The sequence below is a fragment of the Hyla sarda genome, chromosome 10, assembly GCF_029499605.1.
Source record: "Hyla sarda isolate aHylSar1 chromosome 10, aHylSar1.hap1, whole genome shotgun sequence".
NCBI lineage: Eukaryota > Metazoa > Chordata > Amphibia > Anura > Hylidae > Hyla > Hyla sarda.
The window spans coordinates 106,667,729-106,694,457 of record NC_079198.1 but is presented as its reverse complement, the minus strand read 5'-3'; the positions used below and the strand labels follow the sequence as shown (position 1 = coordinate 106,694,457).

The following is a 26,729-nucleotide window of genomic DNA, read 5'->3' as shown; positions in this document are numbered from 1 at the left end:
AATTTGTCTCCGCCGGCGGTCAAATAGCTTGGACCGTCCCACCGCGATAAGGTAGCCTCCTGGGACGGACCCTACTTTGTGAATATGCCTCTGTGTGAACAGTTCAGTAAGCATGGTAGGATCTGGAACATCCAAGCCACCTTATATACACACCTGATAGAGGTGGGTGGGGTGCAAGGCCAACATGGAGGTAGCCACTCCCCCGTATGTGCAATACAGACAAAGAATAAGTCAGCCAGCACTTTAGTTGATACCAAACTATTATATGGACCTGGCCTACAGGTGCACGCTACTAGGCTAGATATACAGCAACAGGAGAATGCAGCAGCACACTGCCAGCACAAGGATATAGGTGCAACATGAATATGCAGTTAAAACATGGAGAGCTATACAGCTATGGTGTAATAGATGCAAATGTGAAACTATGAAATAGTGAGGCACTTAGCTCGCAAATTTGTCTCCGCCGGCGGTCAAATAGCTTGGACCGTCCCACCGCGATAAGGTAGCCTCCTGGGACGGACCCTACTCTGTGAATATGCCTCTGTGTGAACAGTTCAGTAAGCATGGTAGGATCTGGAACATCCAAGCCACCTTATATACACACCTGATAGAGGTGGGTGGGGTGCAAGGCCAACATGGAGGTAGCCACTCCCCCGTATGTGCAATACAGACAAAGAATAAGTCAGCCAGCACTTTAGTTGATACCAAACTATTATATGGACCTGGCCTACAGGTGCACGCTACTAGGCTAGATATACAGCAACAGGAGAATGCAGCAGCACACTGCCAGCACAAGGATATAGGTGCAACATGAATATGCAGTTAAAACATGGAGAGCTATACAGCTATGGTGTAATAGATGCAAATGTGAAACTATGAAATAGTGAGGCACTTAGCTCGCAAATTTGTCTCCGCCGGCGGTCAAATAGCTTGGACCGTCCCACCGCGATAAGGTAGCCTCCTGGGACGGACCCTACTCTGTGAATATGCCTCTGTGTGAACAGTTCAGTAAGCATGGTAGGATCTGGAACATCCAAGCCACCTTATATACACACCTGATAGAGGTGGGTGGGGTGCAAGGCCAACATGGAGGTAGCCCCTCCCCCGTATGTGCAATACAGACAAAGAATAAGTCAGCCAGATCCTACCATGTTCCAGATCCTACCATGCTTACTGAACTGTTCACACAGAGGCATATTCACAGAGTAGGGTCCGTCCCAGGAGGCTACCTTATCGCGGTGGGACGGTCCAAGCTATTTGACCGCCGGCGGAGACAAATTTGCGAGCTAAGTGCCTCACTATTTCATAGTTTCACATTTGCATCTATTACACCATAGCTGTATAGCTCTCCATGTTTTAACTGCATATTCATGTTGCACCTATATCCTTGTGCTGGCAGTGTGCTGCTGCATTCTCCTGTTGCTGTATATCTAGCCTAGTAGCGTGCACCTGTAGGCCAGGTCCATATAATAGTTTGGTATCAACTAAAGTGCTGGCTGACTTATTCTTTGTCTGTATTGCACATACGGGGGAGTGGCTACCTCCATGTTGGCCTTGCACCCCACCCACCTCTATCAGGTGTGTATATAAGGTGGCTTGGATGTTCCAGATCCTACCATGCTTACTGAACTGTTCACACAGAGGCATATTCACAGAGTAGGGTCCGTCCCAGGAGGCTACCTTATCGCGGTGGGACGGTCCAAGCTATTTGACCGCCGGCGGAGACAAATTTGCGAGCTAAGTGCCTCACTATTTCATAGTTTCACATTTGCATCTATTACACCATAGCTGTATAGCTCTCCATGTTTTAACTGCATATTCATGTTGCACCTATATCCTTGTGCTGGCAGTGTGCTGCTGCATTCTCCTGTTGCTGTATATCTAGCCTAGTAGCGTGCACCTGTAGGCCAGGTCCATATAATAGTTTGGTATCAACTAAAGTGCTGGCTGACTTATTCTTTGTCTATAATATATAATATATATATAGTCCTCTACATTTTTTTAATATGAACATAGCTTTGCTGATTCAAAGTACATTGACTAAATCCCAAGATATGCTTTCAACTGATACAGTTAAAGGAGTACTGTGGGACAGGACAATTTATCGCAGGTGGTCCCCGACGATCTCCTGCACTGCACTTCGACTCTTCCTAGTAACTGAGCTTGTCGACCCCTGCACGATGCTGTAGCCGACACACCCCCTCCATGTATATCTATGGGAGAGCTGAAGATACAACATTCGGGTATCTCTGTCTCTCCCATAGAGATACCTGGAGGGGGTGGGTCGACACGCTCCATTCCTGGGGAGAATCAGGGTGCAGTGCAGGACATCGGAGGCGGAGGTGGAGGGGCAGCGGTCAGACACTTAGCCCTATCCTTTAGTACTCCTTTAATGTCATGCTTATTGCTGGCCATATGCTTTCAATAACTATCACCAAAACACTCTGCACATCACTGGTCTGTGAGCACTCATTGATGAAGATATTAGATCATTTATTCATTCAGTATTGGAACTTGCATTAAACATAAAGATGGCTTCCCCTGTGAAAGCATCTGAGTGGAATGGGAATTTCTTTTTGCCACCTCTTGTCTATCCCAAGATAGCTGTAAAATGACATTAATGATCTGTTCTTAGGATAGACCCTTGATGTGTGATAGATGTGAGTCCAACAACTGCATTTTGGGAAGCACCACTGTGTCTAGTAAAGCAATGGGGAGGTTTGCACAGCCACAGTCCCTTCATACTGCCCATTGGTGGGGGGCCATTTACTCTTTGATGACTTGTTTAAATGATATTTTTTACATATTAATAGCAAGTACCAATCTGCTAAAACCCAATACTAAGAAAGATCATAATCAATTAAAGACGATGTTTCTCGGCTCTAGTATAGGTTAATAGTCATCTCAACGTCTCATGTAGAATTCACATATGTCACCAATGCTAATCTTTCTGTCCCTTGGGATATTGGTTCTTGAATAAGCAGAGCTTTTGCAGGTTTCCAACTTTCTGTAACCTGATATGATGGGCATCACTGTAAACACATTCTCTATATATCTCCCTATACATTTTATCAAAAAGTTTCACAACCTATGTCAACATTTTATCTAGGGTAGAGACAAGGGGTAGGCAGGGTAGGGAGCTGCCTAGGGTGACATTAAAAGTGATTGAGGGGGGATTTACACTTGTTATAGCCAACACTCGAGTGTTGCAATGCATTTTGATACCAAGAAAACTTGTCCCGTCTCTTCCAACTCTGTTGATTGTACATAAGGATCCAGAAAAGACTACATGAAAGACTATGGGGTTGTTTTGGACCTCTGGACCAGACCAATGGATTATCCAGACTGATGCCAGAATATTGGAATTATATTACAAGCATGCTTGACAAAGGCTAACTTATAGCCGAAACGTTGCACTGCTGGTAACCAATAAAAGACCACAGCTTTCTTTGTATATTGGAGTCTGCTGCTTCTGTGCGGTGACCAATTGGTGCGTGGATGTTGATACACTGGACTGGTTATCTGGACGATCACTTGCACAAACAGCTGGGGCCTGGTGCTGTTCTCCATTTTCCTTTGCATGGGAATTATCTTACATATATGAACAAGAGTATGTAGAGACACTACAACGACAACCAGTGGTCCTGAGATCAGCTTTTTGTTACTCGGTTAAATCTATAGTATTTTACCAATGTGTATATTTTCCAAGACTATGTAGCTGAAAGAATGAATTTTATGGGGCAGAGGAAGGACCTTTTGCTGAGCAGTCATTAGAAAGAACGTCCCTTTGCCCTTGGGGATCCGCCTCATGGTCACACTGCTGTACCGCATTAATATTTTATAAGTTGCAGTAAGGCCGGGGCTCGCATGTGAGATTTTGGCTTAGTCAGATGTGTGGAGACTGCTCTCAGATCTCCAAGCCAAACCATGTTACATTCTTTCTGGGACTATATGAGTGAGGCGGCGCTCCAGAAAACTAGGCTACAACCGTCTGTACTCACTGATGCCTGCTGTGTACAACACCGGAGAGTTCTCTCTTTTTTTTGTCTTGTTTCCTATAAATATTTAAGGTAGTGCAGAGACGGAGAGTGCAATCCAAGTCCATTATCATGTCTGAGGTTAGCTTGGTGATCTGAGAGTGCATATTTATGGGGCCTCCACTTAATAAAAGGGTTATATAGCAAAATGTCAACACTGCAGCCTCTAAGCGGCCTATGTGATGCCAGACTTTGAGATTGTGTTGGATAGCTTTTAAATGCAATATTCTAACATGTCTGGTGCTGTACCATTGCCAGACAAAGACCTTTGGATCATCATTTCCAAAGTATGGAAGTGTACTGGATTAATGAAGCACTTCAGTCGTTTTGTTTGCTTCTATGGTGCAGCATAGGCTTCTATTAGAGAATAATGGAGAGGTTCTTGCGTATGCCTTGTGCTTTACTTGTTTTAGCTGATGTGGCAGGCATGAGTTTGGCTCCATGCTGGTTTGCAATTCCTCACTGAAATGGTTCCCTAAGGGTGCGTTCACAAAGGCCCCTAAAGTGCTGCCCTCTTTGTGCCTGCTAATAGCGGCAATCCGCCGCTACCAGCAGACACACTGTGATGTGCGAGTTACCCTGTAGTGTACTCACACACATCGCGGCCGCTCTCTGTGTAGCTCAGGGAGCCGGGGGAGCGGCCGCGATGTGCGGGATGTGCGGATACACTGCGACTCGCACATCACAGTGTGTCTGCTGGTAGTGGCGGATTGCTGCTATTAGCAAGCATAAAGAGGGCAGCACTTTAGGGGCCTTTGTCAGCGGATCCGCAGCTGCGGATCCGCTGACAAGTACCCCCGTGTGAACGCACCCTCAAGCAGCCTACGTTTTTCATGAATCCTCAGGCTTTGGATAGAGTTTGATCACTACAACTGGTCACCTAATTATCCGTAACACAACTGTTTTATTAGTACTTTGGCCCTAAGCCATCTTATCCCCTATCTAAAGGATAGGGGATAAGATGTCTGACCGCGGGGGACCCGCCGCTGGGGACACCCGCAATCTTGCATTCGTCACCCACCTGTTTGAGCTGCATGCCGCGGTGCCAGCTCACAAACTGCCAGGTACCGACCACGGGGCCGGAGTATCGTGACGTCATGACTACGCCCCCGTGTGACGTCACCCCACGCCCCCACTAAACAAGTTTGCGATAACCCATTAACCCTGCTCAACATATTCATAGTCTTCATAGTCCTAGTTGGAAAAGGACACATTAAAAGCAAAGCAGCACATGCAATTTTGTGGAGTAAAAAATAATTACCTGACCGGATGTGACTTACACCAATCTGCTAAAGGGTGGGATATATCAGGCAAAAAGTGAACACTCAGTTCTTGAGAAGTTGATGTTGGAAGCAGGAAAAACAGACAAGCATGAGGATCCGAGCCACTGAGACAAGGGCTACCTTATGGTGACTAGAGACTGGGTCAGAGCATCTTAATGTCTGTTCTTGTGGGGGTGTTCCTGATGGTAAGTGCCTACCAAAAGTGGTCTAAGTTAAGATGACTACTTAAAGGGGTACTCCGTTGGAAAACATTTTTTTTTTTTCTAATCAACTGATGCCAGAATGTTATACAGATTTGTAAATTACTTCTATATAAAAATCTTAATCCTTCCAATACTTGCTCTAGAGGAAGTTGTGTAGTTATTTCCAGCCTGACTACAGTGCTCTCTTCTGACGCCTCTGTCCATTTCCGGAACTGTACAGAGCAGGATAGGTTTGCTATAGGAATTTGCTCCTACTCTGGACAGTTCCTTACACGGACCAAGGTGTCAGCAGAGAGCACTGTGGTCAGACTGAAAAGAACTATACAATTTCCTCTGGAGCATACAGCAGCTGATAAGTACTGGATGGAATAAGATTTTTAAATAGAAGTAATTTACTTTTTGGCACCAGTTGATTTAAAAAAAAATATATATTTTCCCCCTGAAGCACCCTGGTCCATCTTGGAAAGCACATACAGTGGACACGAGAGTATCACACCTGGATTATGGGGCAATAGAAGAAGGTGACCTGGTCTGATAAGTCCAGATTTTGTTTTATATCCTATAGATAGCTGGGTGTTTTGCTTAGGTCTCCTTCACATCTGTGACAGAGGTTCTGTTAGGTGGCTCCATGCAGCACTAGTTTGTCCAATAAAAAAAAAAACACACCATGCCGAAAACCCAATTGACCCCATCTTAGTCAATGGGGTGCCATTAATTTCCTGCTTACAGTGGACCCCACATAGTTTTCATTGTTCTGCTCTTATGATGTAGAAGAACAACAGAAATACTTGAGGGTGATGTGAACAAGGCCTTTTGTAGGGAAGAGATGGCAGGATGCACTTTGGGAAGAAGGTGGAGACTGTGTGATGGGCAATGTTCTGCAAGAGACCTCAGGTCCTAGCATCATCTGGAAGTTACTGGTGGTACCACGTACTGATAAGGATGCTCCGAGTGGGGGCTTTCAAATGTGATTGACTGTGCTGCTATATATTTTGCTAAGTGTCGACATAAAAATATACACCACACAGGGGATGTTGGTAAACACTCTTTCTCAGAAGGAAACTCAGCTGTTCCCCAAAGAGTTCTGCTTTATTACAGGAAGTAGATTTGGTTTTTACATTCGGAAAGAGAGGAGGGTTGGTTATGACATCACAATTAGCATGTTACATTTTGATTGGTTGTTCGATTATTGTGTCTGTATATATTAGCATATCTAGTGTCCAGTCATTTCTTGGCAGAAGTTCTCTGTTCGTCAGATGTTTAGTCTTTCTACTCCTGCATGGAGTCATTTTCAAGGCCTATATTCAGAGTCACGAGCAGATAGCATTCTGATGTATGTGGGTTAAAGGGTAGGTAACAGATATATTTTTCCAGCAGCAATGGCATTTTAGTATTAGTATATTGATCAGTCATTAGAAACCTAAGGGTCATCCCTATCAGTACCACCTACGTTGGTGTTGTACACACCAAGTGGAAGTGTTATCCCCAATGACAATGCCCCCTTTCAGCAGTATTATATCCAGCCACTCTGCAGATATAATTCGGGATACAGGAATATGAAATGAGATCAAGGTGTTGACTTGGCCTCCAAATTCCCCAGATCTCTACTGACCATTTGTAGAATGCGCTGGAGAAACCAGTTCGATCCATAGAGGCCGCACCTTACAACTTACAGGACCTGCTGCTAATGTCTTTGTGCCAGATACCATAGGACTCCTTCATAGGTCTTATCGAGTCCAGACCTCGGGAGGGCAGAGATGTGTTGGTTATATAAGAGTATAATACACAATGATCACTGTATTTAGCAGGGAAGTCGTGAATTACACATAGCACACATTGGCCCTAATTTACTATTGTCAACCTGACCTGTTTTGTCAGGTTGTGCGCCACAAATTGTCTGCGGCAGAATTTGCGCCAAAAAAAACAAAACTCAAGCACCCTACCAACTCTCTATTTTACTTAGAAAACCCACAACAGTGTCCACCGGAAGAAGCCTTATTGGTGAAACGTTGGGTGGGGGTGGTCTGGTGCACTTGTGTCACTCTGTCTCTTGGTAACTATAGCTGTATATTTTGTTATTCGTGCTTGGTGCTCTATGCTGTGACAGTACTACTTTATTATTAGGATACCTATTTCACTGTTCAGGTTACTAACACGTCTTTTGGGGGGGTCTAAGTTTGTTTATTTCGCTTCATGAGCACTTATATCATTATTTCCATTCAGGCATTTCTTTAGGTGTCATTTTATATTATTTGAGTCACACCTACGGTAGCATTTGAGCTACCACCCGACCACCCCCTATTTTTCTGTGCCCCTGTGGCTGCGGATCTGCAGCTGTGTCTGCAGTTATATATGCATTTTACTTGTTTTAAATGTATGTATTTAGATTTTGTATTTGTGTCAATAACATTTTGCTATTTTGATATTATGGATCTGTATACGCTCCTTTTTTAATGTACTTGACTTTGCAAAACCGCCAAGGAGCTGAAAAACGCCAAAAGAGTGAAAAAACGCCAAAAGGATTGAAAAAAAAAAGCCAAACTGAAAAATGCAAAGTGGAAAAAGAATTTAACATCTGGCCGCAGCATTTTTTGGCCGCAAAAACGCCATGCGACAGAATTGGCGTTTTTCTTGGCATTCTCCCCCCCCCCCCCCCCCCCCCAAAAAAAAAAAAAAAAGTGGAAGCTTAGCCTAAGCCTACATCCTTGGCTGTGATGTTTTAGGGAACACATGCTGTGTGTACAACAAGTTATGTAACGTTTTTTGTTGTTGTCCTTTTAGCTTGATTGTTAGTCATTTATCCTCCTGCACCTTCACAAATCAGGCCAAATATTCCTCCGCTTGTCCTCCACATGTTCCAGGGAGACGCATGTTTTGTTTGTTTTTTTCTTTTATATTTTGTTCGGTTTGTAGGAGTCACAGAAGCGTGACTGGAGGTGGGCCCCAATGTGTTGTCAGGTTTCCCCCTCACGCTCCTGTGACTCCTTATTCATTCCACATGTGCTTCTTCCAACCCCGGCAGCCGGGCGCACGCAGGGAGATGGCCAGAGTGTGGCAGATCTGGGAACAGAAGTATTCCAAGGGCTGCGGCCCGCTGCCAAGCCAGCGCTGTGTGTGTAATGGGAGCGAAGAACGTCGGCCCCAAGACGTGACCTGTTCCTTTAACTGCTTCACAGCCAGCTGGATTGGCCGTCTAAATGTGTTCTACTAATATAAATATAGTATGAGATGGATAAGAAATTCTTATTACGGAACGTTCTATCAAGTACTGTGCTGCATAACTGGCCAGGAGTTACTGCACATGGCTATGGTTTAGAAGCCTGCAGAAATGTAGGGGCCCCTTTCTACTATATGGGGCAGTAAGCGGTTACAAAAAGCATCTGGAGGACCTGACCTGTCCATGCATAGCACAGGCAGAGCCTTGGTTTCAGTGGGCACCGTCTATTGCCTTATGGAGGGTGTTATAGGACAAGTGAATGCAGGTTTCTCCACAGATTGGGGCCTTGTTTACATATGCCTTTGGGTTCTCCATTGTACTGCTCCGTCATAGTGGCAGATCAATGAAAATGATGCCACGCCGGACACTCGGGGCTCAAGTCCTGCATGGGAACTGAGTTCCTGCACTTTTTCCACAGCAGGAACACTGTTCCCATTAGTAGAACCAGCCCTTCAGTGTAAATCTTGGGTGAGTTACCACACTCCACCCCCACCCCCCCAGGATTTGATACTGATAGCACCCGGCTCAACGTGTTGACTATAGTGGAGTCCATTGGATTTCCAGCATGGTGTCCAGCAATTTACCGGACAACATATCTTCAACAATTGCGTTCCCATGAGCAGCTTGTCACCCCCTATCCTTTAAATCTTGGAATAACCCATCTAAGAGTTGACAGCACCTTTTTAATTTCAATTTCCTCAATAAATATAAATGATCTTGTGCCATTTCTTATAATATTGGATTCTGTGAAAGCTGGATAACAACCAATAAGGCCACATTTAAAGGTCCCAAAGGGGATGTTAAATAGATTTCCTGGACATATCTATTCAGTTATTCAATGAAAATTGGAATAGGAGGGGGATTAATAGCTGTCTTGTATAGCAGATTTTACATTTTGTATTCTAGGAAAGCTGAGTGAGGACTCATGTGGGGGCTCTAATGGAAGCCATATTGATTGTCACTTAGCTTTCATGCCCCCTCCCATAGACATGAATGGAGGGGGTGTGGCGTGACGTCATGACCACTGGCGCCGGAACCCGACATTCGTTCACAACGCCGGGTTCTGCACGGAGATTGCAGGGGTCTCAGCAGCGGGACCCCCGTGATCAGACATCTTACCCCCTATCCTAGCAGCTGAGTACCCCTTAAAGGGGTACTCTGCCCCTAGACATCTTATCCCCTATCCAAGGCGTAGGGGATAAGAGATGTCTGATCGCGGGGGTCCCACTAGGGATCGACCGATATCTGTTTTTTAGGGCCGATACCGATAATCTGTGGAGGTTAGGGCCGATAGCCGATAACTTATACCGATATTCCGGTATAAATTATCGGCTATTAACCCCCCCTACACACACCGCTGCAGATCATTGATTTAAAGCGGGCGCTTTAAATCAATGAACTGCAGCGGCTTTTGCGATGCCATAGACTGCCGTCAAACCCCGCTTCTCTCCCCCTGCCTGTCTGGGGGTCCAGAGTCCTATCACCGCCACCCACCCCCCCCCCCTGCCGCACCGCTCTGCGCCCCCTACTGCCCCACCGCACCACGCCGCATCACACCCCCCACCGCACCGCCCCGGCCCCATTGCCTCCCCCATCCCCGGTTTTATAATTACTCTACATCTGGCTCCGGTGGCGTCCTCCTGAGCTGTCACTGTGTGCACTGATGGTCAAGTCGTGTCACGTCACTCATCATTGTGCACAGCGTAACGCAGGACACAGCAGGAGCCAGAAGTAGTGTTGACCCTGGGAACAGGTAATTATAAAACTGGGGATGGGGGAGGCAATGGGGGCGGGTCGGTGCGGTGGGGGGAGCGACGCGGTGCGGTGGGTCGTTGGGGGGGGGGGGACGGGCGGTCGCGGTGGGGGCGGTGCGGGGGGCGGCACATTATCGGCAAGGTAATTGCCGATACCGATAATGCCCAAAATCGTGATTATCGGCCGATAATATCGGCCAAACCCATAATCAGTCGATCCCTAGGTCCCACTGCTGGGGACCCCCGCGATCTCCCTGCTGCACCCGGCGTTTGTTTAGAGCATCACAGCCACACACCCTCAATGCAAGTCTATGGGAGGGGGCATGACGGCCACAACGCCCCCTCCCATAGACTTGCATGGAGGGGGCGTGGTCGTGACAACACAAGAGTGGCGTGGCCGTGACGTTACGAGCCTCTGGCCCGCTTCTCCAGTCATCCGGCTCAGAGCGAAGTTTGCTACGTGCACCGGATGTCTCGGGCGCCGCAGCCGAGATCGCAGGGGGTCCCCAGCAGCGTGAACCCCACGTTCAGACATCTTATCCCCTATCCTTTGGATAGGGGATAAGATGTCTAGGGGCGGAGTACCCCATTAAAGGGGTTAAGTGTACCTAACTATGCAGAGATAAGTCTGTCACTCCCAAATTGCAGTTTTAGTGTTCACATTACCATTCAGGAAAGCCGAATTACCCCAAATTGTGGATAAACTAATTTGCTGTAGATTTTATGTTGTCCAGTGTAGTTTGTCTGCGGCACTGGAGTCAACTACCGTACAGAACATATACCGTAAACCTGCTGTCTATGCGCCACGTGCCACTAATCTAAGCTGCTGTGTGCACAAGCCACAATATGAAGCGAGGCTGGGCCAGTGCCAGCTTCATGGAAATGTGCCTTCCTAAACGTTCTACCATGCAAAGTACACAGAGGTTGTGTAAATGTCTGAGGATTTATTTGCTTTGAATGATCACTTATATTCTGTATTTACTATTTTCCTGCATGATATTTATAACACCAAAATGCATAAAATCAATCGATTAATAAAGAGGTGCTATTAACAGTTTAAGAGGTACTGCAGAGGAAATTGTACTGCAGATTTGTAAATTACTTCTCTTTAAAAATCTTAAACCTTCCTGTACTTATCAGCTGCTGTATGCTCCAGAGGAAGTTGTGTACTTCTTTCCAGTCTGACCACAGTGCTCTTTGCTGCCACCTCTGTTGGTGTCGGGAACTGTCCGGAGAATGACAAATCCCCTTAGCAAAGCTCTCCTGCTCTGGACAGTTCCTGACATGGACAGAGGTGGCAGCAGAGAGCACTGTGGTCAGACTGGAAAGAAGTACACAACATCCTGTGGAGCATACAGCAGCTGATAAGTACTGGAAGGATTAAGATTATTAAATAGAAGTAATTTACAAATCTGTTTAACTTTCTGGCACCAGTTGATTTAATACATTTTTTTTTCACTGGAGTACCCCTTTAAAATGGTCTGTGTGCACAAGCCCCAAAGCAGTGGTCTCTAAACTGTGCACCCCCAGCTGTTGCAAAACTACAACTCTCAGCATGCCCGGAGAGCCAACGGCTCTCCGGGCATGCTGGGAGTTGTAGTTTTGCTACATCTGGAGGTCCACAGTTTGGAGACCACTGCAAACTATATTCATGAAGATATATATATATATATAGTAATACAAACTGAACTATTCCCAGGTCCTACATAATGTGGTGTGATGGGCATCAGGATGAGCAGAATTTATATTGGCCTTCTTCATTCTTCTGTCGTCTGTGACTCTCCAGAATACAGTATTTTTTCTCAGGGAATATCTTATTTCCTCCCGATCCTAAAAAATATGATTTTTACCCCATAATGAAAAACACATGTCAATTTTAACAACACAGACATGGAGAAGGGGGAAAGACTGATTTCTCTCTCTGGTTCTGGTTCCCAGGCATACCCCTGTGTGTTCTGGTTACGAAATCTACATTTTTCATTATATTTTTTTTATATATTTTTATTTTTTTTTAAACTTTAACCGGGCAGCTCAAGCCAAGTGCATTGTCTCATGTACGTCCGTATCGTTCAGCTGTAGATTATAGTGGAGGGCGGAGAATAGTATCTACTACCAAGAGGCATTAATAGCCAAAGTATTTACTTTTACATTGTTCAAGCCATTAAAGTTTTCAGACCCTTAAAGAGTACCTCTCATGATCTTGTTACATTGTATAATCCTCCCAGTTCACTGCCCTATCATGATAAACCACCCTCTGCCTTTATTTTTATTATTTTTTAGTTTTCTACCTTGATATTGCTCTGTATTTTCTGCTTAGACTCTGAAGCCATACAGGGGAGAACTTCCTCCCTCACTATGCTACACACATCCCAGAGCAGTTCAGTGTGTGATGAGCTCTGATTGGATAAGGCTGCACACGCCCTCCTCAGCATTTCCTGATTTTGGACTTCTGCCAGGCCAGCAGGAGTCCAAAGTCTGTGCAAGAGATGGTGGGAAATGTGCTCTGGACAAGTAGGGAGACACCTAGTGGCAGCTTTTTTTAAACACAAACTAAGGAAACTTCAACAAAGTACATTAAAAAGATTTTTTATTTACCATAAGGAGCGCAATAGCAAAAATTTGTTTTACCGAGAGTGCCGTTTTATTATGTTGTGGCCTTTTAATAAAAAAATAAAATGAAATCCACATTATAAAATCTTCAGTCAATACGCATGAGACTGAAGATTTTTAGAAATGTTGGTAAATTTTGTTTTTTCCTTTAATAAATTTGCAAAGTGTTCAGACCCATCGCTATGACACTTAGATCTGGAAACCTCCCGTTTCTTCACCTTGATCAGAGTGACCTGTGATAAAGTCAGCTGATCGGACGGGATTTGGAAAGACACAGCCCCGCTATATAAGGTCTCACGATTCATATCGGAGCAAAAAACAAGTTATGAGAGGAAAAGAACTGCCTGTAGAGCTCGGAGATAGGATTATGTGGATACACAGATCTGCAGAAGGGTACAAAAAATTCTGCTGCACTTAAAGTTCCCTTGAGCACAGTGACCTCCATAATTCTTAAAGGGGTTATCCAGGAATAGAAAAAAAGAGCTAAAAATCCTAATCCTTCCAGTACTTATAAGCTGCTGTGTACTACAGAGGAAGTTGTTGTTCTTTTCTGTCTGACCACAGTGCTCTCTGCCGACACCATGTCAGGAACTGTCCAGAGTAGGAACAAATCCCCATAGCAAACCTCTCCTGCTCTGGACAGTTCCTGACATGGACAGAGGTGGAAGCAGAGAGCACCGTGGTCATAAAAAAGAACTTCGCAACTTCCTCTGGAGCATACAGCAGCTGATAAGTACTGGAAGTATTAAGATTTTTTTAATAAAAGTAATTTACAAATGTGTGTAACTTTCTGGAGCCAGTTGATAGTTTTCCATCGGAATAAGCCTTTAAGTCAACCATTTCTCCACTAATCTGAGCTTTATGGTGGAGTATCCTGTGAGAAGCTTCTCCTCGGAGAAGACACATGAAAGCTGTCTACAAAAATGGGCACAAAGGACTGTTAGACTGTGGGAAACAAGATTCTCTGGTCTTATGAAATCTAGAGAGAACTGCGGCCAAAAACTTTTTCCTCTCTCAACATTGGGAGTAGTTGCACTTGTAGGCTGACTAATGTCAGGCACAACACCACTTGCACGCTTGGGCTGCTAAAGTGTTGCATGAAAGTGTTCAAGCATCCAGCCGTGTGGGTCGGAGCAGATAGGTTAATTTGGGTCACTTCACATGACTGCTCCACGTTGCGGCACGTCACGGCTCTGTGAGGGTGAAGTCTGACCTGTTTGGCGCCAAACAAATGAAGTGTCTGGTTTTACACAAGATTTGGGTGCTGGTTGGTAATTGCACCTGATTTGTAAGGCAACGCGTGCTACCTTTGAAAATGTGGCGTGTATTACTTACTTAAGCTTATACAGTGATTCCCCGACCTACGATGGCCCGGACATACGATAATTTCAACATACAATGGCCTCTCAGAGGCCATCGCATGTTGAAGGCAGCATCAACATGCTATGCTTTTGTATGTCAAGGCCATTGCATAAATGGCTATCCGGCAGCGCAGACTGCTCCAGCTGCTGCCGGATAGCAATTAAAGTTGCCCCGTGTGGTCAGGTGAGTGTGACTCACCTGTCCCCGATGTTCTGGACTGTCCCCTTTGTGCTCCGCTGCATGGGCGTCGCTCTCCTTTGTCGTCATCGCCGCGCACGCTGTCCCGTCATCCAAGAGGAGCGGCGTGCATAGCGACGTGATGACGGCGATGGAGAGCGACGATCCTGGCCAACGGTGACAGTCTGGAGCGGCGGAGACACCCCGGGGATGTGATCACAGCGACAATCCAGGGCAGGGGTGATGGTCCGGAGCGGCGGGGACACCCCGGGGATGTGATCACAGCGACAATCCAGGGCAGGGGTGATGGTCCGGAGCGGCGGGGACACCCCGGGGATGTGATCACAGCGACAATCCAGGGCAGGGGTGATGGTCTGGAGCGGTGGGTACACCCCGGGGATGTGATCACAGCGACAATCCAGGGCAGGGGTGATGGTCTGGAGCGGGGGGACGTGCAAGTATAACTTTCTATACTGTACTGTATTACTATTGCACGGATCCCTCAACATACGATGGAGTCAAGTAACGTTCATTTTTGAACGAATTACCATCGTATGTTGAGGGATCACTGTACACTGAAAACTCTGTGTTTGAATAATGGCGCCATACTGTTTAAGATAATACTTTATACACATACCAAAAATACCCCATACAGTGGTAGATACCAGCTGTACACAAAATCTGCTGACCATATAAGTCATAACAGTTATCACAGTATATGGGTACAGTCTAGTTACATCCAGTGGTGTCTTCTCTGATTGGAGTCCATCCAGCCCAGACTACCATGATGCTTCTTTCAACCACAACTCATATGTGCAGAATCTGTCATACCAACATCTTGGGCTCTGTACTTTTCCAACACCATCTTCACCTCCCATGGTACTCCAAATGGTAATAATGCCCCCTCCATTAGATAGCTAGGGTCCCCCCCCCCTGCTTGTAGATAGGTGCCCCTCAGTAGGATATAGGTTCCCCCAGGTTGTTCCAGTATAGATAGCTGTAAATGTAGAAACTAGGAGGCACTGCTAGATCCCCTTACGCACACCAGATACGGGTCAATTCAGATACTGTTGTGATCCGGAGGTGCTTGGAAATGATATAGACAAAGTAAGTGCATAGCACCGAAAAGAATCCTGCACTGACCGCTAGATATACGACTTCGGGTTCCAAATGTGGAAAGACCAGATGAGGCTGCAGGATCTGTGTGGGGTTCTCAGAGGCAACTGCCGGTGGTTTCGCACAATTGCGCGAATGTAAATAGGCTGTGTGCTCTAAGGGTTAAGTTGTCATCCTATAGCTACTAGGGTTGTTATCATCCTATATCTGCCATGCTGCTGTTACTGACGAAATTCAGTATACTAAGACCAATATTACCAAGTATACAAGAGACAAATAATACTGCCGCACCATGACCACATAGCATAACAAGACAATGACCCTTAGGCTAGCATCCCACCCACTAAGAGTCCAATTGCCCCTCTTTCTTTTCTTTTTTTTCCTTTTTTTTTATTTCGGACCCTGAAATGGGGTTCGTCAGTGACCTAGTAATTTTACAGGAATTTAGTGAAGAAAAGGAAAGTTTTTCTCCACTAAACTTCGATAGACGGAACTGTCGACGGAGCTCCAGCTAATGGAGCCTGACGGCAATGTGAATGAGGCCTTATCACCCAAACAAGACAACACAGGAGCCGCATAGGGACAACTCTGTATATGTTCTTGAATGGCCCAACCAGAGCTCGCACCCAATGGAACATCTCTGGAGAGACCTTAAAATGGCTTCCATCAAGGGTCCTGAAAGGATCTGCAGCTCTGAATGGCAAAAATCCCCAAATCTTGTGGCCCCCTCCCATAGAAGACTGGAGGCTGGAATCACTGCCAAAGGGGCATCAACTAAGTCCTGAGTAAAGGGTCTGAATACTTATGTCACTGCAAGATTGTTGTTTTTCCTTTTCAGTAATTTAGCAAAAATTTCTCCCATTCTGTTTACACTTTTTCACATTATGGGGTATTGAGTGCAGGATGATGGGGGGGGGGGACATAATTTTTTTTAAAGGTTAACGCAAGTCCGCAACATAACAAAATTGTGAAAAACCAAAAAAGCGAAAGGGTCTGAAAACTTTCCAAATGCATTGTAAATTCTGCTGTCCTACACTGAGCCACTAGAGGGGGCTGTGATAACACGGGTGTTGGGATTAATCTTATAAAATGTTGTTTTATTTTCTACCTATAGAGGGCAGCACAGAAGCTCAGGCCTGTCGGCAAAGTGACATTCTCCATCTCCAGCCGTACAGATGCGGGAGTCCATGCGATCTGTAATTCTGCACATGTAGATATTGAAAGGCCCCCAGATAAACCTTCATTCTCAGAAGACTTATTGGTGAAAGCTTTGAATTTCCATCTAATGCCGGAACCCATCAGGTGAGTATTACCAAACATGTATACAGAACAAAAAGGTAGCCCTCCATGCCCTGCTAGTTTATCTTGGTTTTAGGTCAATATTAACGGGGTACTCCACCCCTAGACACCTTCTCCCCTATCCAAAGGATAGGACATAAATGTGTGATCGCGGGGGTCCCCCTGTCATCTGGTGCACAGCAAACTTCACTCCGTGCCTGATGACGGGCGATGCAGGGGCCAGAGGCTCGTGATGTTACGGCCACATCCCTCCTCACGTAATGCCCCGGCCTGCCCCCTCAATACAAGTCTATGGGAGGGGGCGTGGCAGCAGCCACGCCCCCTCCCATTGACTTGCATTGAGGGGGCAGGGCGTGATGTCACGAGGGGGCAGGGGAGTTAACGCAGGGCCTTACACCCCCATCCCTCGTCACGCCCCGCCCCCTCAATGCAAGTCTATGGGAGGGGCGTGGCAGCATTGTGGGGGCGGGGCATGATGTCACAAGGGGGCAGGTCGTGATGTCACGAGGGGGCAGGGGCGTTAACGCAGGGTGTTACAGCCCCATCCCTCGTCACGCCCCGCCCCCTCAATGCAAGTCTATGGGAGGGGGCGTGGCAGTATTGAGGGGGCGGGATGTGATGTCACAAGGGGGCATGTCGTGATGTCACGAGGGGGAAGGAGCGTTAACGCAGGGCGCTACGGCCCCAACCCTCGTCACGTCAGCCCCACCCCCTCAATGCAAGTCTATGGGAGGGGGCTTGGTTGCCGTCACCCCCCCCCCCCCTTCCCCCTCCCATAGACTTGCATTGAGGGGGCGGGATGTGATGTCACAAGTGGGCAGGGCGTGGTGTCACGAGGGGGCAGGGCCATAACGTCACGAGCCTCCGGCCCCTGCATCGCCAGGCATCAGGCACGGAGCGAAGTTCACTGTGCAGTAGAAGACAGGGGGTGCTGCTGGAGAGATCGCGGGGGCTCTCAGCGGCGGGACCCCCGCTATCAGACATCTTATCCCCTATCCTTTGGATAGGGGATAAGATGTCTAGGGGTGGAGTACCCCTTTAACATCTAATCTGATATAATAAAAAGCATGTAGATATTCTAACACATTTCAAATTCCTATTTTCCTTTGAAAACGTGCATGCCCATCCCCCTCTCACCATCTATCATACATGCCCACTTGGTCAGGCGTGTATGTGGGCATAGTGTGTCAGCCAAATGAGCATTCAGCCTATACCTCCTTAAAATGTATGGTCCGTTTTATATACTATCACCAGCATCTCTTGTAATACTGCCCCCTGTGGGAAAGAGAACTACAATACTACTCATGTCTGTGCTGCAGCTCCTCTATAGACAGGGGTGTTATTACTATAAGGCGGTGTTCACACACAGTTCTTGGGGGTTTATTTTAAAGCATAAGTTGAATTCAGTGGGAAAATGTTTGAGACATCACATGCAGTTTATTTATTTATTTTCTATTTTTTATAATCGTAATTATTATAGCCATAAAAATTTAAGTTCATAGTACTGGTTTAAAGGGGTTATCCAGGAAAAAACTTTTTTTGTTATATATCAACTGTATCTATATTACTTCTATAAAAAAAAATCTTAATCCTTTCAGTAGTTATGAGCTGATGAATTTGAGTTGTTCTTTTCTGTCTAAGTGCTCTCTGATGACACCTGTCTCGGGAACTGTCCAGAGTAGAAGCAAATCCCCATAGCAAACCTCTTCTACTCTGTGTAGTTCCCGAGACAGACAGAGATGTCAGCAGAGAGCACTGTTGTCAGACAGAAAAGAACAACTCAACTTCAGCAGCTGATAATTATTAGAAGGATTAAGATTTTTTAATAGAAGTAATTTACAAATCTGTTTAACTTTCTGGAGCCAGTTGGTACATAAAAAGATTATTTTTTTCCTGATATACCCCTTTAAGATGTCATAGAGCTGTTATACATGCACAAAAAGTGAATTTTTTACGCTATATTTTGTGACTTGTACAAAAACCCAAATATTTTAAAAACTCTATGCAAAAACAAAAAAAGTACATAAAAATGCTCCAAAAAAACACTCTTTTACCCCCCTGGTCCTTGATGCATGGCACCATACATTTACATTGCGGCATGTTTATTGTCTAGGTAGAGAGCGCCAGAGCCCCGCTCGCTTCATAGTGGGTGAGTACTGGCTGCTATCAGTAGCTGGGCACTCACCGCTAATGGTGGACCTCAGCGATCATGCTGATGTCCACCATTAACTCTTTAGAGGCTGTGATCAATGCCGATCATGGCATCTGAAGAAGGAAAATGAAGGTCGCGGTTGGTTCAGGTTGCCCATTGGAATCCCACAGATCATTTTAAAGGGGTGTTCCAGTAAAAAACATTTTTTTTCATATCAACTGACTCCCTAAAGTTAAGCAGATTTGTAAATTACTTCCATTAAAAAAATCTTAATCCTACCAGTACTTACCAGCTGCTGAAGTTGAGTTGTTCTTTTCTGTCTGACCACAGTGCTCTCTGCTGACACTTCTGTCTGTCTCAGGAACTGTCTGGAGCAGGAGAAGTTTTCTATGGGGATTTGCTCCAACTTTGGACAGTTCCTGAGACAGACAGAGGTGTCAGCAGAGAGCACTGTTGTCAGACAGAAAAGAGCAACTTAACTTCAGCAGCTGATAAGTACTGGAAGGATTAATATTTTTTTAATAGAATTAATTTACAAATCTGTCTAACTTTCTAGCACCATTTGATGTGGAAAAAATAGTTTTTAACTGGAATACCCCTTTAAGGCCTGCCTCACACTGGTTTGCAGATTGCACGCATATATATAAATAAATATATATATATATATATATATATATATATATATATATATATATATATTTATACATATATATATATTTATACATATATATATATATATATATATATATATATATATATATATATATATACATATACATACACTATTCTGGATTTGTAGATTGCACGTGTACAATATTCTAGGTTTTCAGATTGCATGCATATATACACTATTTTGGACTTGCATGCATATACAGTGGTCCCTCAACATACGATGGTAATCCGTTCCAAATGAACCATCGTTTGTTGAAACCATCGTATGTTGAGGGATCCGTGCAATGTAAAGAATAGGAAGTTGTACTCACCTGTCCCCGCCACTCCGGACCGTCACCGCTGCCCTGGATGTCGCCCTCCATCACTGTCGCCGCGTCCCCGGGGTGTCCCCAACGCTCCGGACTTCTCTGCTTCCCCGAGATCCTCGCTCTCTGTCGCCGCCATCACGTCACTACGCACGCTGCTCCTATTGGATGACGGGACAGCGTGGGCGATGACCACAAAGGAGAGCGCCGGCGATGCAGGGAATTCCGAAGAGGACACTCCGGAGCCCCAAAGACAGGTGAGTGATCATCACCGCAGCACACGGGGCATCGTAAATGGCTATCCGGCGGCAGCTGAAGCAGTCTGCGCTGCCGGATAGCAGTTTATGCGATGGCCCCGACATACAAAAGCATTGTATGTTGATGCTGCCTTCAACATGCGATGGCCTCTGAAAGGCCATCGCATGTTGAAATGATCGTATGTCGGGGCCATCGTAGTTCAGGGGGTCACTTTATACACTATTCTAGATTTGCAGATTGCATGTATATATACACTATTCTGGACTTGCAGATTGCATGCATATGTTCTTCTGGATCTGCAGATTACTTGCATACACTATTATAGATTTACAGATTACATGTAAAAACTATTCTGGACTTGCAGATTGCATGCATGTGTTATTCTGGATGTTCATATAGCATGCATAAAATATTTGAGATCTGCAGATTGCATGCATGTGTTATTCTGGATGTTCATATAGCATGCATAAAATATTTGAGATCTGCACATTGCATGCATACACTTTTCTGGATTTGCAGATTGCACACAAACATTATTCTGGTCCTGCAGGTGGCATGCATACACTATTCTGGGATTACTTATATGTAACTCCCATCCTGACCACAGATCTGATGACCCAGACCAGTGTTTCCAAACCAGTATGCCTCCAGCTGTTGCAAAACTACAACTCCCTGCATGCCCGGACAGCCGAAGGCTGTCCGGGCATGCAGGGAGTTGTAGTTTTGCAACAGCTGGAGGCTCACTGGTTGGGAAACAGTTACTCAGGCTGACAATTCATCACAAGTGCAGTCAGATGTGGGTAATATAGAAGCAAAAATATGTGTAAAACCAGCGTTAGGTGGTGTTCCCCTTTTAAATGCTGGTCACAAATTCTGATATATAGGGATGTTTGTTTCCTGAATACATGGCTAGGCTTGTGATCCCTTATTGCCAATTTTGGGCTGGACCTAAAGGACATTCTGACGTACCAGGGGACGCTGCCGGTCAAGTGGATTTTTTTCTAGTTTTGTTATATAGGGATAAGCTGGTGCTGAGGTCTTGAAAACACATCGCATTAAAATCTATTGCAGATGCTGCTGGCAGTCAGGAGAAATACAGCAAAAAGAGATAAGTGGCAACGCGCGGCATGTTTACTGTTACTAACAGATGAGATGGGGCGGGAATGATTTCTGGCTCGTGAACACAGAAAACTGTACATTCCTCTCAATAATGCACGGCCCTCGCACACAACACGTTCCAATAGTAACCGAGCAGCCCCTCAGGACTTACCTTCAGGGGGGAGAGGGAATAGGTCTAGTGCATAAGCCTGGGGGGGACTCAGACTACAGTGTATCGGAAGCATTGGGATGTTATTTATGTTCTTCACTGTATAAAAGTTAAAGGGCCAGTAGCAAATATCCTTTTAGATGTAAATATACGCAGGGCGCATTATGGCGCAATTTTCATCATATTCTGGTTTGTTGGCCTCATAGGAAGGACATTTTGTTTTTTTCCTAATTCTAAGTTGACTGTTTAATAAAATGATATGTTCCCCTCCCAAGCATAATAAAAGCCATCCGTGTCAGTGAGGACTTTCATGCCCGTTTCAAGGCGATTTCTCGCAAGTACTTTTACCGAGTAGTCACCGGATGTCACTACACAGATTTGCCAGTGTTTGAACGCAATCTATGCTGGGCGGCAAGTGAAAGGTAAGTGTAACACCAATGTGCAACAGAAACCTTTATTGTATCGATCTATGCAACGTGACCTTGCTGGATTTGCAGATTGCATGCATACACTCTTCTGGATTAGCAGATCACATACATAATTCTCCATTTTTAGATTGCATGCATACATTAATCTAGATTTGCAGATTGCTTGCATACATATACTATTCTAGATTTGCCGGTTTCATGCATATATTAGTCTAGATTTGAAGATTGTGTACATACATACATACACATATTTGCAGATTGCATACATGCACTATTCCAGATTTGCGGGTTGCATGCATATGCTATTATAGATTTTCAAATTGCTTGCATTTTTTATTTAGGATTTGCAGATTGCATATATACACTCCTCTGGATTTGCAGATTGCATGCATCCACTATTCTGGAAGTGCAGATTGCATGCATACACTATTCTGGATTAGCAGATTGCATGCATACACTATTATGGAAGTGTAGATTGCATGCATACACTATTCTGGATTAGCAGATTGCATGCATCCTTTATTATGGAAGTGTAGATTGCATATATACACCCTTCTGGATTTGCAGATTGCATGCATCCACTATTATGGAAGTGTAGATTGCATTTATACACCCTTCTGGATTTGCAGATTGCATGCATACACTATTCCAGATTTGCAGATTGCATGCATACACAATTCTGGATTTACAGATTGCTTGCACCCACTATTCTGGAAGGGCAGATTGCATGCATACACTATTCTGGATATGCAGATTGCATATATACACTCTTCTGGATTTGCAGATTGCATGCATACACTATTCCGGATTTGCAGATTGCATGCATACACTATTCTGGAAGTGCAGATTGCATGCAAAGCTCCAAAAATGACCCCTGGGGGGGGCTATTAAGGCCAAAAGTCAAACCTAAATTACTAACCCCAAGGCCGCAGCCCGGGGTGCAAAAACACCTCTAATTAACCCCCCTTTTTAAAATGTAACTTTTATTTTATATACTCTTTTTTTTTTTTTTATATATGTGGCAACATTTTGCCTCTTGAAAACGCCGTGGAGACGGCGAAACATGTAGAGGCGGCAATTTAGTGTTTTAATTTGGTGTCAGTGTAGGAATGTTGGGCTGCTGCAGAGCCCTTGACTTGGAAGCCATACTGCTCTAATCACATTTATACTATCCTACCTGACATCCCAATTTTAATCATCACCTTGCTGGGTTATTCTCATTTTTAAGAGTATATAAAATAAAAGTTACATTTTAAAAAGGGGGGTTAATTAGAGGTGTTTTTGCACCCCGGGCTACGGCCTTGGGGTTAGGAATTTAGGTCAGATTGCATGCATACACTATTCTGGATGTGCAGATTGCATATATACACTCTTCCGGATTTGCAGATTGCATGCATACACTATTCCGGATTTGCAGATTGCTTGCATCCACTATTCTGGAAGTGCAGATTGCATGCATACACTATTCTGGATTTGCAGATTGCAAATATACACTCTTCTGGATTTGCAGATTGTATTCATACACTATTCTGGATTAGCAGATTGCATGCATACACTAGTCTGGATTAGCAGATTGCATGCATACGCTATTCTGGATTTGCAGGTTTCATGCATCCACTATTCTGGAAGTGCAGATTGCATGCATACACTATTCTGGATTTGCAGATTGCAAATATACACTCTTCTGGATTTGCAGATTGTATTCATACACTATTCTGAATTAGCAGATTGCATGCATACACTAGTCTGGATTAGCAGATTGCATGCATACGCTATTCTGGATTTGCAGGTTTCATGCATCCACTATTCTGGAAGTGCAGATTGCATGCATACACTATTCTGGATTTGCAGATTGCAAATATACACTCTTCTGGATTTGCAGATTGTATTCATACACTATTCTGGATTAGCAGATTGCATGCATACACTATTCTGGATTAGCAGATTGCATGCATACACTAGTCTGGATTAGCAGATTGCATGCATACGCTATTCTGGATTTGCAGGTTTCATGCATCCACTATTCTGGAAGTGCAGATTGCATGCATACACCATTCTGGATTGCATACACTAGTCTGGATTTGCAGGTTTCATGCATACACTATATTGTGGATTTACAGGCTGCATGCATAAACTTTTATTTATTTTGTTTCTATTTACAGTCATCTCGATATTCCACGGATTCAGGAAGCTGCCCAGTTTTTTGTCGGCACTCATGATTTTAGCGGCTTCAGGTCCACAAATAAGGATACACCGCTCAAGTCTCCAGTGAAGACTTTACTGCAGGCATCTATATCCCCATCCACCAGCCTTTTACCAAATCATAACAGGTAATACAAGGAAGATGCTCTCCAGCCGTATAAAGTTGATGGTCTTTCCCAGTATTTCCCAACCAGTGGGCCTCCAGCTGTTGCAAAACTACAACTCCCAGCATACTGGAAGTTGTAGTCTTGCAACAGCCGCAGGCACACTGGTTGAGAAACACTGGCCTGTCCATTAGATTAGCAGTGACACAATGCACCACCATTTAGCTGTCTATAGGGGTCAGTGCACTTGTGCGAGCGCTGCAGCCTTTTCAGTGTTTGCCAGTGCTCATCCATGCATTGCCATACTCAGGGATGTGGAAATCCTTTCACCAGATATCCAGGACAAGCAGTTCCTGGTGTCGGGCAGGTGGATTCTTTAGGCATTTAGCCCTGCATTTAAAGCCAGGGCACCGCTCGGGCATCCAGGACTCATGTCTTGAATGGCCAGAGCGAGCTTAATTTTCTAGTTAAGCTTCAAGGGTTAAAGGGGTACTCCACTGGCCAGCGTTTGGTAGTAAATGTTCTGAACGCTGTTTTCGCGCTGCGGGGGTCGGCCGCGTCCCTCGTGACATCATGGTCACGCCCCCTCAATGCAAGTCAATGGGAGGGGGCGTGACGGCCGTCACGCCCCCTCCCATTGACTTGCATTGAAGGGGCGTGAGCGACCCCCGCAGCGCGAAAACAGCGTTCGGAACATTTACTTCCTAATGCTGGTCAGTGGAGTACCCCTTTAAGCTAGCCGGGTGACAACAGCTTTATTTTTGCCTTGCATCCAGCTGAAAACTTCATTAGGGAGGAGCCTTGTGAGTAGAGTTCTGTCAGCCAATCATCTTTTCTGAGAACACTCCAGGTGATTGCTGATTGGCTGTGAGCATCTGACTGACACATCTAATGCTCCTCCCAAATGTCTGTTTCAGCTTGAGGACAGGCACAGTATACAGGCTTTCCTACACTAGATCCTAGAAGCTGTGAGTTTAAAGGGGTACTCCCGTGGAAAACTTTTTTTTTTTTTTTTAAATCAACTGGTGCCAGAAAGTTAAACAGATTTGTAAATCACTTCTATTAAAAAATCTTAATCCTTCCAGTACTTTTTAGGGGCTGTATACTAAAGAGAAATAAAAAAATAAATGCATTTCCTCTGATGTCATGACCACAGTGCTCTCTTCTGACCTCTGCTGTCCATTTTAGGAACTGTCCAGAGCAGCATTTGTTTGCTATGGGGATTTTCTCCTGCTCTGGACAGTTCCTAAAATTGACATCAGAGGTCAGCAGAGAGCACTGTGGTCATGACATCAGAGGAAATGCATTTCTTTTTTGGCTTTCTCGTTAATATACAGCCGCTAATAAGTACTGGAAGGATTAAGATTTTTTTAATAGAAGTGATTTACAAATCTGTTTAACTTTCTGGCACCAGTTGATTTAAAATAAAAAGTTTTCCACAGGAGTACCCCTTTAACCCCTTGTGGCACCTTATAAATGACCTCTTTCTCCTCTCAGTGCTGATGTCCGTTTTGTTAATGTAGATATCTATTGATCACACACAGACCAATGGTGGTCCAGCATATTTGAAATGAATCCAGTGTACCTTTGGCCATTGTGCTAAGACTTTTCTCTGAAAGTCTTTACTTTTTCTTAGAACATTTCAATAGTGTTGGCACATGGCGCGCCTCATTCACGGCAAGCCAATGGTTTGGCAGATATTGGGTATTTCTATTTGTACTCGCTGTGCGGCACGTAGTGTTGCTTTTATAATCCACTTCTCCCTCCAGGAGCCTAATAAATGTTGGTTTTGGGCATTCTAGCCAGATCTGACTGAGGGTGTGAAGATATACACAGCGCCTGGCGTTACCGTGTGGGTGGCCTGTTCTCTGCCATCTTTGTGACTCATTCCTGGCCTGGTCGATTAGGTTTTATTAAAAAGAAATGATCGATAAGCGACCGGCTGCAAATCCATTAAGTGAAGCTTATAATATATATATAAATAGTATGAATAATATACTGTATAATGTTTATTATATTCATAATGTTTTTTTCCCAATCTTACACCAATTGAGACATGAGGTCTTTGGGTGGGTCCTTGGAAGCCAACGCAAACCCACCCTGTGTGTCATTTAATTTCCTTCTTCCTGCCCAAAATCAAGCCAGAATAACCTGTTTATAAAATTCTACTAAATTTTTGTTAAAATAAATTTGGTGAATTAACAATATGTAAGGCTTTTTTCTTTAAAGGGTAGATAAATAGATATAGATGTATATGGATAGATAGTGAGACATTGACAAGAA

The 26,729-nt window shown here is 44.8% G+C and overlaps 1 protein-coding gene across 1 annotated transcript in view; it reads left to right on the top strand.

Moving 5' to 3' along the window:
* The window catches only part of PUSL1 (pseudouridine synthase like 1), a 64,947-nt gene that overhangs the window by 21,163 nt on the left and 17,055 nt on the right, over window positions 1-26,729 (top strand). Inside the window, exons 3-5 of the mRNA XM_056543359.1 lie at window positions 16,874-17,061; window positions 21,988-22,134; window positions 24,303-24,470. Of these exons, the coding sequence (XP_056399334.1) occupies window positions 16,874-17,061; window positions 21,988-22,134; window positions 24,303-24,470 (503 nt within the window). The remainder of the gene's footprint in view (window positions 1-16,873; window positions 17,062-21,987; window positions 22,135-24,302; window positions 24,471-26,729) is intronic.